Below are 13145 nucleotides of genomic sequence, written 5' to 3'. Positions count from 1 at the left end.
TTTATTTTATGTCATTACATTGAAACTTAACTAAAATTACGTTTTTGATTTGGTTTTTACAATTTGATTTTCAAAATATTGGCATTTTTACATATTCATCTAGTTACTGTATGCACACATTCAAAGTGGGACACCTGCAGTTTTTTTAAATTACCGCTATTTTCCGAACGCTGCAGTCGGCTGTTAATTTCTTCAAAATGTCACAATTACAGTCTGGTAGATGTAATAAATAATTTATCGGTAAGAGACCGCGTATTTAATATCACGTTTTAAAGCCACTAATAATATTGATATTGCGCTGGTAGATGCAAATTAACCGCGACAAATCGACCCACTCTTGTCAGCAGTTGACGTAAAAAATAAGTTAAAGGAAATAAAAAATGTAGATGTTAGTGCTGAAACAGTGTGAGTCTTTAGAGTAATAATTTTTACGGCAGAGCATACCGCCGAAAACCGTTAATATCTCAGAAAAAAATCAACAGTTGAGATATGATTTTGCTCGAAAACATATACATAAATGACAATCGAACGTTCTGGTCCAAAGTAAGTGTAATTATTTTAAATTTTACCTACCTTCTTTAATTCTCTCGTAACCGCTTTAGGTTCTTTTTACAGACGAAACTAAAATAAATCTCTTTGGGCCGGATGGAAAAAGATTTGCTTGGCGGAAACCTCGTACTGAAGTTCATGATGCGGCGATTAAAAAAACAGTAAAATATGGCGGTGGGTCTCTTATAATATGGGGATACACCCCCAGTCTGGAGTCGGTAAAATACACTTCGTCAACGGAATAATGGACTCTAAGTATTATAATGATATTCTTAAAGAAACTGTGAAGGAAAGCGCCGAAAATCTCGGCATAAAAGACGACTTATTACCGCTCTGAAGGACGCTGTAAAGGAAGAGTGGTATAATATTGAGCCAGAATTTTGCAAAAAATTAGTGTGAAGGATGCCCCGACGTCTGCATGCTGTGATTGCCAGAAATGGGAAGTCAACGAAATACTAATCATGCGTCCAAACCAATATTATAATAAAATAATTTTAGTGTCCCACTTTAAGAGTGAGCTTCAATTTAAGCAATGTTCACACCAAAATGCAAATTATTTATTTGTTTTATGAAATAAAAGGAAAAATTGTTTTGTCTTGTCTTTAAATGTTATTAATAAAATGAATTATATTGAAAATAAACTTTAAAACTTAAGTAAGGCTTCAATTTTGAGTTTAAAATATAGGAATTGTGGACTTTTCGTAGTGTTCCATTTTGAGTGTGAGTAGCTGTATATAGATTTCGGCTGTTCGGTTAGTCTACATTTACTTCAATTACTCTGGTCAACAAATTTGTAATTTTTTTTGTCACATGAAACATATATCAAATTTTGAAAATACTAGGGCCACCAAATAACAATATATCAATGAAAAAAAATGTACACATCATGTTTTCTCGTGATATCAAAACATATATTTTCGTAAAAAGTACAAAATTCAGCCACCTTTACAGAATTATTTCCTAATATGTATCTAATAGATACTTATGATTTTTTTGAATATTTGGCTTCCGGTAGGTCCCTTTTAAGTCTCCAACAATAGTCTGCTGGCATTCCTGGAGTCCATTTCCCTTTATAGGTTAGGTTCGAGCTCTAAAGTAAATGCTGAAGAAATTATTGATATTATTTCTTTTGTGTGAAATAGTAGTTAGCAAGAAATTTTGACATTTCATATCGCACATTGAATGTTAAAAAGTAAAAGAAGAAGAGTGTGAAAAGTAATCAAACGTAAAGGATATTTGAGGAAAGCAATTGGTAAGTTTCCTATTATGTACTTATGTATATTTAATTTATTTAAAAATATCATGATTAATGATTATTATTTATTTTACAGGTGGTCAAGTGAAAAACTAATCGAACGGAATAGAAATTTGAGCAATATTAATTGTGTATGTATTTTATAAAAAAGCAATGAGTTATTAAACAACCGTAAAGATATTAGAGGAAAAAGGGTTGTACATTAATAAAAAAGACATGATTATTATTTATTTTACAAAATTTTTAGTATCCAAATGAATACTAGGGCCACCAGATATATTATCAATGAAAAATTAAAGAATTATTCTAAGTACGTAAATCTTACAGATATTAGAGGTATCTAATAGATACTTATGATTTTTTTGAATATTTCTTCCGGTAGGTCCCTTTTAAGTCTCCAACAATAAACCATTTGGAGTCCGCCTTATAGGTTAGGTTCGATTGGTAATGCTGAAGTTTCCTTTTATGTAAGAAATGTAGTTAGCAAGAAATTTTACATATCGCACATTGAATTAAAAATTTAATTTATTTAAAAATGTATATTTATTTATTTAAAAATATCATGATTAATGATTATTTATTGGAAAAACTGCGAACGGAATTATTATTTTATTTTACAGGTGGTAATTTTTAGTATCCTACCAAGCTAAATGAAGACGAGGAGTAGATTTTTTATATAATATTTTACCAAATTAGGTGTCTATACAAATGTATTTCTTATATTTCACAAACCTGGTTCTAATATTTTAGGTTAAATCTTATGATGTTGATGAACTGTGGCGCATTCATGACCATCATAGAGTCTGGAAAAACCAAATTAAGACGCAGGAGACCCTGTCATTAAATGTTTACCGTGATTTTATCTCAAGGCGAGCAATGAGATTTCTTTATTTTTCACCGACTTCAAAATAGTGTCTTAAACGGAACGATCCAAAACCAAATTAAGAATCGCTGAGCCCTGTAATGTAGCCCTTATCTTCGAAAATGAGAAGGTCCATTTCTTGAGATGAATTTTTCAGACTTCAAAATCGCGAGCTGTTTGGCCGCCAACTCGTTTGTTCACAAAGTGTATTTGATGAGCTTTGGGAAATACTGGAACCACATCTGCTTCCAAAGCGGAATACTAGACCGAAGGATTTCATTCCTACTAAAGCTAAGTTAGCAATTGTACTAGAGTATGTTATAAAAAAGGTACTATATTAGCACAAATAGGATTTAACCGCTATGATTTTTCTTTTTGTCAGGTACCTGGCTTCTGGAGATATACAACGCCATATTGCCTCCTGCTATCGTATTAGCAAGCAGCACTTTGGTAGAATCGTGTCCGATGTGTGCAAGGGAATATGCAGCGTATTGAAAAATGAAATTCCAGATTGGACAGAACATTCGTTGTTGGAGATATCGAATTGCTTTCGAACACAATGGAATTTTCTGAACTGCGTCGGGGCTATCGATGGCAAACACATAGCTATCAAAGCCCCACCAAAATCTGGAAGCATATTTTATAATTACAAAGTAAGTGAATACGTACATATACATACATATATGTAGATTATAATACCCTCGTGCGGTAGTTAATAATTTTTATTAATATGATTTTATTATAGGGATTCCATTCTATTGTGTTGATGGCCACATGTGATGCCAATTATAAATTCACATACGTGGATGTTGGTGCTTACGGAAGCGAAGGGGACTCCAATATTATGAAGAATTCGAGATTTGGTATCAGCATTCTTAATGACAGCTGCCAATTTCCGGCCGACGGCTTTATTGATGGCAAAAAAATACCATACTTCATTGTAGGAGACGACGCATTTCCACTGTGTAAACGTATTATAAAGCCTTACAACAGCAAAAACCTTTCCAAAGAGGAACAAATTTTCAATTACCGTTTAAGTAGAGCAAGACGGTGTATTGAAAACGCGTTTGTTTCAGCATGTTGCCTGCTTCAAAACTTCCTCATCAATAAATGTGGACAAACTTACATATAATCCCCCTATCTTCTCTGGATTCGAGGGCATCGATGGATTCTGGGAATCAGGAGAATGGGAGACTATACAAAAACAAGAAGGCCTTTTAAATGATTTAGGTACCTACCGGGGAAGAGCATCAGATTATGGAAAATATGTACGAAATGTCTTAAAAGATTATGTAAATTCTACACCTGGATCTGTTCCATGGCAAAATAATGCAATATTTCTTTGAATTTTTAAATATTTATGTTTATTTATAAAAACAATAATTGCTATTTATTTTATGTAAACCATGTATATATGTATGTTTTTTATAAAAAGAAGTTTGATGTTTCCAAATTTCGTGTTTATTTATTTCATAACTAATCAGAAGATAAGTGAGTATAAAAAAATATTTATTTTAATTTTTTGATTTAAGTTCATTAACTTTCTGTGACAGCATACTGTAAAATTCCATACACATATCATCACCAACTGACCGTGGAAGTTTATTCAACAACCACTCAAAACTAACAAGAACTTGTGCATATGATGAGTTGTTCTTTGCTGCTACCAAATCTTCTTGCTTCTTTAAAATGTTGTTGAAGCGATTCCATGCCTCGTCATTTTGACTTCCGCGAAACGTACTACTTGTGGTGGGTGTTGGATTCTGCAAAATACACAAACAAAAAATAAAACATGCACATTATATACACTTACTTACATAATCATATTGCGGAACACTTAACACCTCCTCATTCGCTCTAATTATCGGGGAAGATGAATCAAAATCTTCAAACGTTGGACTTGTGAAAGTTCTGCGAAAGCACAACAAAAATTTATGAAATTTTAAAATAATATATATAATATTTAATAGACTTACGTTCTTTTGTGTGATGTATTTGGTAAAAATGCCATTTCTTCAGCAAATTCCCAATCAATCGCGTCTGAAAAAAAAGGCTCCTCCAGCGTTTCTCCACCTGCGCTACCACTTTTATGCTTGCGGGCTTACGAAATGATCAAGAAGTTTTCTGGTGTTCAATTTTCTTGTGGCATCATCCAGCTCTCAAGAAATTCAGTAAGTATATTTACTACTTTTATTTTATAAATTGTGGATAGGCAACACTGGTCTTGCGAAGAAACATAACAGTTTCCATATATTTCTGACGCAAATTGAGTGGGAAGAAGAAGTAAGTTGGTGGTTTTATTTGAATCATGTATGTATGTTATTTCGTTTAATCCTTAGAAATGGAAGACTTAACACCTGCAGCAAAAGAAGATAAAAAATTTCACAGCGGGTGAAAAACGACAACTAATTAAAGCAGGGGAAGAATGGCCCCGAATATGGGACATAACAAACGTTATGCATTCGAATAAAAATGCTGTGGAGCAGGCCTGGGTGCACATAAGCAATTCCGTTGGCAAAACTGGTAAGTGTATATAAGTTAAAGTTTCATTTTATGAATCTCTTAATTTCATTTTATTTGTTATGTTTATATAGTTAGTGAGTGCAAAGCTGGATGGATTAGCTTACAGGAGAGCTATCGCTATCACGCCAAAGTGGCCCGCAAGCACAAAAGTGGTAGCGCTGGTGGAGAAACGCTGGAGGAGCCTGTTTTTTCAGACACGATTGATTGGGAGTTTGCAGAAGAAATGGCATTTTTGCCGAATATATCACACAAAAGAACGTATGTAAGTCTCTTAAATATTATTTTAAAATTTCATAAACTTTTGTTGTGCTTTCGCAGAACTTTCACAAGTTTAAATGACCGCCGTTTTCAGCTTCGCACTGATAGGCTCTTTTTAGAGCATTTTCCATAACATCTTTCTAAACTTGTGGCTGTAGCGTTCGAGAATCCCAGAAGCTACAGTTGTGCTTATTAACAAAGCCATTCAAATGAAAATGAACTTTATCACTCATAATCAAATTTTTAATAAAGTTTATTTCATTTCTGGCCAACTCTTGAAATTTAACTGCAAAATTTAGACGTTGCCGATGATCTGCGGGTTTTAATTCTTGCACCATTTGCAACTTATATGGGTATAACTGTAAATCTTTTTTTAAAATGCGCCGTAGTGACGTACGAGGCTCTTATTAATTTAAATTTCCCGAGAGTCAGGAGCAAATAGGACACATTATTTTTTCCGGCAACGATTAAGGTTTCTAAGTCATCACTCACACAGAGTAGAGTTCAAAGTTTTTGTTAAATTAAGTACTTAAAAAATTTATTTTATTAAACGATTATCGATATTTTGTGAAAATTCTATGGTTACATCGCTAAACACTCGATAAGTTTTACGAAAAATATGATTTGTTATGTTTCTTAGCCATAAATTTGTAATATAAGATGACAAATTGTGGAAATCATTTTTTATAATTTTTTGTTGGACTTTAACTACGAATAACTTTGAATGAGTTGACTCAGCCAAAAAATGTTCTGGACCTTTTTTGTAGATCGTTAAATTTCCTATAAGAATAAGTGTTGATTCTCGCTTACCAACTATTTGTTTGTGTACAATAAAACTCCAAACAAAAAAAACAAAATTTCCTTTGTTATTTATATGGGAAATCGAAAATGTCGATGAGGCACCTCTTAGTATTAATATTAAGAGCTCAGGTCTTACCAGAACTTGTTTTTAGTCATGTCGGATCTGATTTTCATGGTAACTAAGAAAAAAAAATAAAAATTTTTTTTTGGCCCACCTTAATATATATACATATGTATGTAAGTAGAATTCAAATTCAAATCGTGAAATTATCATTTATTAGTAAAAAGTGAGCGCGCACAGCTCTATATGTACATACATACATACATGTATACAAAAACCAACATACAAATATGCGTACACATGTAAATATGTCACCCACAAAATCTGTAAACATTGCTTTACAAACACAATAATCGTTTCAAATAGCATTATACAAGGTCTGTCGCAAAACAAACAGGACTGTTAAAAAAAAAACAACAAAAAATCAATATTTTTCAAAAGTTATATTTTCCTGTAACCAATGTCCTTTCATGGGCAAATGAAGTTTTCCAAATAGGTAAAAATCACAGGGTGCCAGATCAGGTGAGTAGGGCGAGTGATTATTGGTTAATATGGAGTTTTTTGTCAAAAAATCAGTGACAAGCGTCGACCGATGACACGGCGGATTATCGTGCAACAAGCGCCAGGACCCTGTCTCACGGTATTGTGGTCGACCACGCCGAATGCGTGACAAAAAGCGCATCATAACACCAAGGTAAAACACAGCATTAATCGTTTGGCCAGGTGAGACGAACTCTCGGTGTACAATACCTTCGGAATCATAAAAACAAATCAGCATTGTCTTTATTTTTGACTTCGTCTGGATGCTTCCATTCGGCACATTGACGTTTGGTTTCGGGATCATATTGAAAGCACCACGTTTCATCACCAGTCACAATCGAATATTTGTAGTTTATGTCTTTTCTCGACTCCTTAATCAAATCCTTACAATGTTGGATTCGTAGCAATTTTTGCCCTTCAGTCAATTTGTGCGGAACAAACTTGGAGCACACCTTCCGTAGACCCAATTTATCTATCAAAATGCGATGAATGGAGTCTTTGGTGATATTTAACTTCATTTCCATGTAACGCAAAGAAGATTTCGGCTCATTCTTAATAAATTCCTGCACATTTTCAATATTGTTTTGGGTAATCAATGATTTTGGCCGGCCCGACTTCTGATCGTCACAGAGGTCCTCACGACCTTCTTGGAATCGCTTAAACCACTCATACACATTACTACGGGATAGGCACTGATCACCATAAACTTTTTTCATCATTTGAAATGTTACAGTAAACGTTTTCCCAAGTTTAAAACAAAATTTAATATTTTCTCTTGGTTCAAAACGCATTTTACGACCGATGACCAAGAGCTGCTGTCTTGTCTTAAAATTTTTACGAAATGTCAACAAGAGATCAAACTTATTATTTCATATACCCACCAATAGGTGGCGCCACCAGAAACAGAACTTTTAAAAATCGTGACTTTTAAAAAGTTCTGTTTCTTTTGCGAGAGACCTTGTATAATAGACATGGTTATGTTGATATCTAAATATTTAATTAATGTAGATTTGATAAGATACATATGTACATACATATTTATTTTCAGGCCTTTAAAAGTTTAAAGGCCAAGCGGTCGCACATACATATTCACGAATGTACATATGTAATTATGTGAGCATGTAAAAAAAGAACCATACGCATAGTGTTTCTAAATTTGTCCACACACAACTATGTATGTAAATATGTACACATATTGTTTCATGAGAAACCTCCGTTGTCCCGGACAACCAATGGCCGAAGCTCATATTTTGTCAAAGAGTCAATGTGTCGAAAGACTGGCGCGACGACAAGGCGTCACAACACTGTGTTGTTGGGAGAAAATGCCGAAAACATAAAACGAGCGATCGCCAATTGCCACTGCTTCCCTTGCCGCTGTAACAGCTTCTCCAACAAACCAGCGTAAATATGTATGTATGTATGTTTCTGTATGTGTTTGCATACATATACATATGTATGTATATCGAAATAGATTTTTGCAACCCGCGACAAATACAGTCAATCCCTGTTAGTGCCACAATCAAAGATACTGATTTTTGTGGTTTGTTAGAAATAAAAAATAGGCGTGTCATGAAGACACGCTATAGAAGTGAAACTGAATGATTGGATCTGCAAGGATTATTTAATTTTCTATGTTTAGAGGGAGAGGAATCGTTTTAATCACGTGTCAAACACTTCTTGATAGTAAGGGATCGGGGGATATACAAAGCCATTCAATTTCGACAATGTTGGAATTTTGTCTCTCCTCAAAGCCTGGCGACAGCTGGTGCATGCCAGCTCATTATTACTTCTGAATTCTGGAAATTTTTGTTGAATACGAATTTAATTTTCAACGGATAGAGTCTTCAAGTCATTTTTAAACCATAATCTATCACATACACAACACGTGAATGGAGTATTTATAAAATCACGGTGAAAGTTCTTATGTCCACTTTTAAACTTATTAAAGTCTGAATATTGTAATCGATCACCACTATGTACATCACAATCAGGAGGAGGATGAGTCGAAGTCGTTGCTAATAGTTCATTCTCTGGATTATTTACACTATCGTCCACACTGTCACGTAAGAGGTTAGCACGTGTTCCCTGCTATCTCGTTCAATTTCAGTTCTACTTTTTTTCCGTTTTCTATTCTGATCAATCCCTTCACTCGCCCGTTTTTTCTCCCGCCACGTTTTTGTCCTTTCTGCACCCGACTTCGGCATATTTGCACAAAACTCTCGATTTAAGTAATGAAGACACGCACAAAAACAAAATACGTTGCTTATGATCACTGTGTTAGAAACCAACAGCTGTTTTTCGCGATCGCGACGCCGCCTGAACGCAGAGAATGACATGAAGGACAGAAAGTCTTCCGTCTCATTCTCGCACGATACACGAAGGCCTCTCACTCTCGCCCGATAGACGAGACGTAAAGTAGTCCGTCTCACTCTCGCTCGATTCCCGGAGGCCTCTCACTCTTACTTACTACGTTAGAGCGAGCGTGACCAAAAAGGTTGCCGATCGAGATTTCAAAACGCTCCCATAAAAAGGTTCAGTGGGTAATCCATAGGGTAATCATGTGTACTTTAACATAGGCCGAGCGACAATTTTACCCAGTCACGTACGTATACATGTGATCATACATCTTTGTTGCGCTCATTCAGTAGTGTCATATAAAAAAGTATATCTGTCCTGCTCTAATATCCCCAATCGACGGCTGATGCAGGGTTGCATTTTCTCTTTTTAAATAGCTGATACAGGGTTGCATTTTAAACAGCTGATGCAGGGTTGCATTTTTTGATTCCTACTTTTAAAATTTCAAACTAAACTTTTTAATTTTCAAAATTTTTATTTTATTTTATTTTTTATATGTTTACAAAAAATTTATTACAATTTATATAAATAAAAATATATTTAATTTAAAAAATATTTAATATCTAAAAAAGATTAAATAAAGAAAAGAATTTTTAAAACCTGAAAATAAAAGAGTGGAAAAATATTATAAAACACAAATTAAATAAAATAAAGGTTATCTTTGTATACCTGAACAAAAAATAAAGATTATTAATACCTTAAAATAAATAATAATTACGTTGAAGAAAAATTAATTGTATAAAATGATAATAATATCTGAAAAAAATATTAATATTATCTGAAAGAATAAAATATATTAAATACAAATAGAATTTACTCTGAAAGCCAATATTAATTAAATAAAAATATTCATAAAATCGGAAAAGAAAGAATAATTAAATAAAAATCATAATAATATTTGAAATAAAAGAATAATATTATCTGATTATTTAAAATATAAGGCAAACATTTGTTTTCACATATTATATTGGATTGTGCAGGCCGCCTTAAACGCATAAAATACATACTTATGTACATACATATGTATGTAATTATTTTTGCGTATTATGTTGAACTGCGCAATCCAATTTCAAACAACACACACTTTTTCTCACATACTTACTTAACAATTTAAATTTGCTGCTTCTGATGATATTGCTGCAGCTGCTAATTCCAATGCTATAAAAGCAAATGAAGTAATTATTTGCAAATTATTTAAAAAAAAATCATTCACTTAACTTATTGTTGTACGAGCCTCCTTTACGATAGTACGATCACGAATGACATGCGTCTTTCAATCGTTTTTTTATTACCCGTTTTAGGATTTTCTTTTGTCACTATTGACAATAATGTTTTCTCCTTCGCACTCATTCAAATAAATCAAGAGATGAAAGAAACTTTTTTTCATCGCATTTAGGTAAACAAAAAATAACCCGAAAATGTGCGTTGGTGTTAGTGTATAGAGAAAAAATGTGTAGTTGTATTGGAATATTTGTCTCAAGCAGGTAGCCGTGGTTTGCAGGGTGTGGTTGACGTTTTACATCTTAAGGTATTTCCTTGCAAGAGTATAAAATGTTGGGTTGCATCCGATCTTAGGACTTTCTTACTTGTTTATAATACCTTAAACAAAATTTCTCAATTAATAATTTTAAGCTGACTTTTTACACACCTGAGCTCAAATTACGGGGTAAAACCGAATAATAATGAAGCGTCATTTTCTAGTAAACATTATACGGTACAGAGTGATTCGAATATCCCAAAAAGGTCATAAAAAAGAAGAACATTCGTTAGTTTGTAGCTTTCTAAAATTAATTAACACATTTAGTGTTTGCAATGACTCGGACTCGAAAACGGTGAACAGTATAAAATTTACCATCGCACTGCATTTCTAAAGGATATACATACATATGTAAGTTATGTAGTATGTACGAACTAAGTAGTAATCAAATTTCATAATTTTCCATATTTGTGTTTAGCCCTTACCTATTAAGTGTAAAAAAAGTTTTCAAATTTTATTTTTCTTTTACAAAAACAAAGACACAACATTTCTTCTATATTCATACTTTTTATGTGCTCACACTGAAAACCAGACACCTACATACATACATATTTAGGATATAATTCGTTTGAAGGCGGCGTGACATTTTTTCCAGCAGTTTTTTTTACAAAATTCTTCGGTTCTTCGGTCGGTTCTTCCCCATTCTTTGAGTACAATGTTTTTAGTCTTAAACGCTGGGTCACTCTCATTTTTAATTTTGCCCATAAGTGTTCAATAACATTCTTTTAATAATATCGAAGACTGTAGATTTGCTTTTATTGACAATATCAGCAATTTATCGAATTGAAAGACCATTGACACGATTATGGACAATTATTTGCCGTTTTTTGACAGTAATTTATTTTTTGGAAGTCATGACACGGATAATATGATACGAGACTCTCCCATTGGCTCTCATTTTTCTCTCAAACGCGTTCCCTGATTATTTGACAGCGACGGAGATCAGGGAATTTCGATCAGCTGACTTCAGAAAAGGCGGGATGCCAGAAGTAAACCGCCATAATTACTTGACGAAATTAGTGTGAAATGAAATTTCATTGAGCTGTGCGAACATATTTTGGCAAAATAAATGTTTATGTAAATTAATTAATGATTTTGCATTTTAGCATTTATATATGTATGTATGCATTTTCAAAGTGTTTAATTTAGTGTTTTGTATAATTTATTAAATATCCAATCTAATATTTTTCAGCTGTGACATCATTGGCAAATGTTATAAAAAATGCGAGTTTTGACAGCTCTCTCTCGAATCAAAGAGTCTCGTATCATATTATCCATGGTCATGATGCTCGCTTTATGCACTTCCAAACTAAACTGATAACATGACGAAAAGCCGAATTGCTTTTTTGTTGTTATTGATGAATTCTATTGAAGTTTTCATATACATACATATGTATGTATGATTTTTTTATAGGAGATTAGAGATTAATATAAAAAATATATCCATTGGAATTACAGTATGATGGTCAATTTTATACTGTCCGGTGTTCAGTGCAAGTTTGATTGATATCTTAGGTATGAAACGACTCCTGCTCGACTCTTCCCGATAAAAATAATTTTTTTCAAAAGCAGTACCATTAACAGGTCGCTTCAAAATCCGTGTAACCCGGAGCGGTTTTTTCTTCTTCTTGAAAATTTGTATATTTGTCTTTCCTATTTTGGCAAGTTAATATTACAATATGTTTAGAATGTTGAGAGTTCTTCTCTCTTACTTAAACTTTCTCCCATTCAATGGGGAATTGCAGAAAAAGTAACCGTGTACCTCCACCTTGCAGGATAGTTTTCTCATCCTTTGTCATTGTTGGAAAGGTCGTTAGATTTCGTCTCGAACAAAAGAAATAATATTCCATTGTAGAAACATACAAGTAACAAAAGAATCATATGGTCGCCAACAGCTGAGATCATCTGATCGAAATATGTATGTAGTTGATTTTTCGGCACAGAGATTTAAATAAAAGGACTTTAAAATAGTAAAGAGGTTGCAGTATAGGTTCTACCGGAGACCTATTTTTACCCATATAATAAGTATATACAATACTAAACAAAACTATTTGTAATAATTTAATCAAAAATAAATACATACATATATTCTTCAAATATTTTTAATAAAATGGAAAAGATTTACCAAAATTTTGATACAATAAATAAAATTTTAATCAAAACTAGGTAAATTTAATCTTTCTGAATTTTAATAATCGATATACATATATATATGTATTTGAAAATTTAACAAAAACTTACTTAAAATAATAAATTGTATAGCATAACACGGTATATCCATGCCTTTTTTAAGGCATTTGGCCGTTTTAGTAGTAGAATATTTAGGAACCCCTGGGCTTTTGCCCAGAGTCTTCCCTCATTCTATGGCATTCTTAATGTAATTTCTGTCATTCTATAAGCTTTC

General features: G+C 33.0%; 1 protein-coding gene across 1 annotated transcript; it reads left to right on the top strand.

Annotated features, from left to right (window-relative positions):
• Positions 1–517: 517 nt before the first annotated feature.
• On the top strand, positions 518–3798 carry LOC126753007 (putative nuclease HARBI1). The gene is made up of 4 exons (XM_050464098.1): positions 518–543; positions 2824–2979; positions 3049–3319; positions 3412–3798. The coding sequence occupies exons 1-4, from the start codon at positions 518–520 to the stop codon at positions 3796–3798; spliced, it is 840 nt and encodes a 279-aa protein (XP_050320055.1).
• The last annotated feature ends 9347 nt before the right edge of the window (positions 3799–13145 follow it).

Source organism: Bactrocera neohumeralis, chromosome 3 (genome assembly GCF_024586455.1).
Source record: "Bactrocera neohumeralis isolate Rockhampton chromosome 3, APGP_CSIRO_Bneo_wtdbg2-racon-allhic-juicebox.fasta_v2, whole genome shotgun sequence".
Classification (NCBI taxonomy): domain Eukaryota; kingdom Metazoa; phylum Arthropoda; class Insecta; order Diptera; family Tephritidae; genus Bactrocera; species Bactrocera neohumeralis.
Note: the sequence above shows the minus strand (reverse complement) of the source record. Positions and strands in the feature narration are given on the sequence as shown.

What these genes read in the sequence shown, in the direction of transcription:
- LOC126753007 (XM_050464098.1), top strand. Translation starts at nt 518, where the DNA reads ATGACAATCGAACGTTCTGGTCCAAA. An exon ending in ATCGAACGTTCTGGTCCAAA is followed by an intron (nt 544 to 2,823) that starts GTAAGTGTAATT and finishes TGAATTTTTCAG; the next exon opens with ACTTCAAAATCGCGAGCTGT. An exon ending in GCATATTTTATAATTACAAA is followed by an intron (nt 3,320 to 3,411) that starts GTAAGTGAATAC and finishes ATTTTATTATAG; the next exon opens with GGATTCCATTCTATTGTGTT.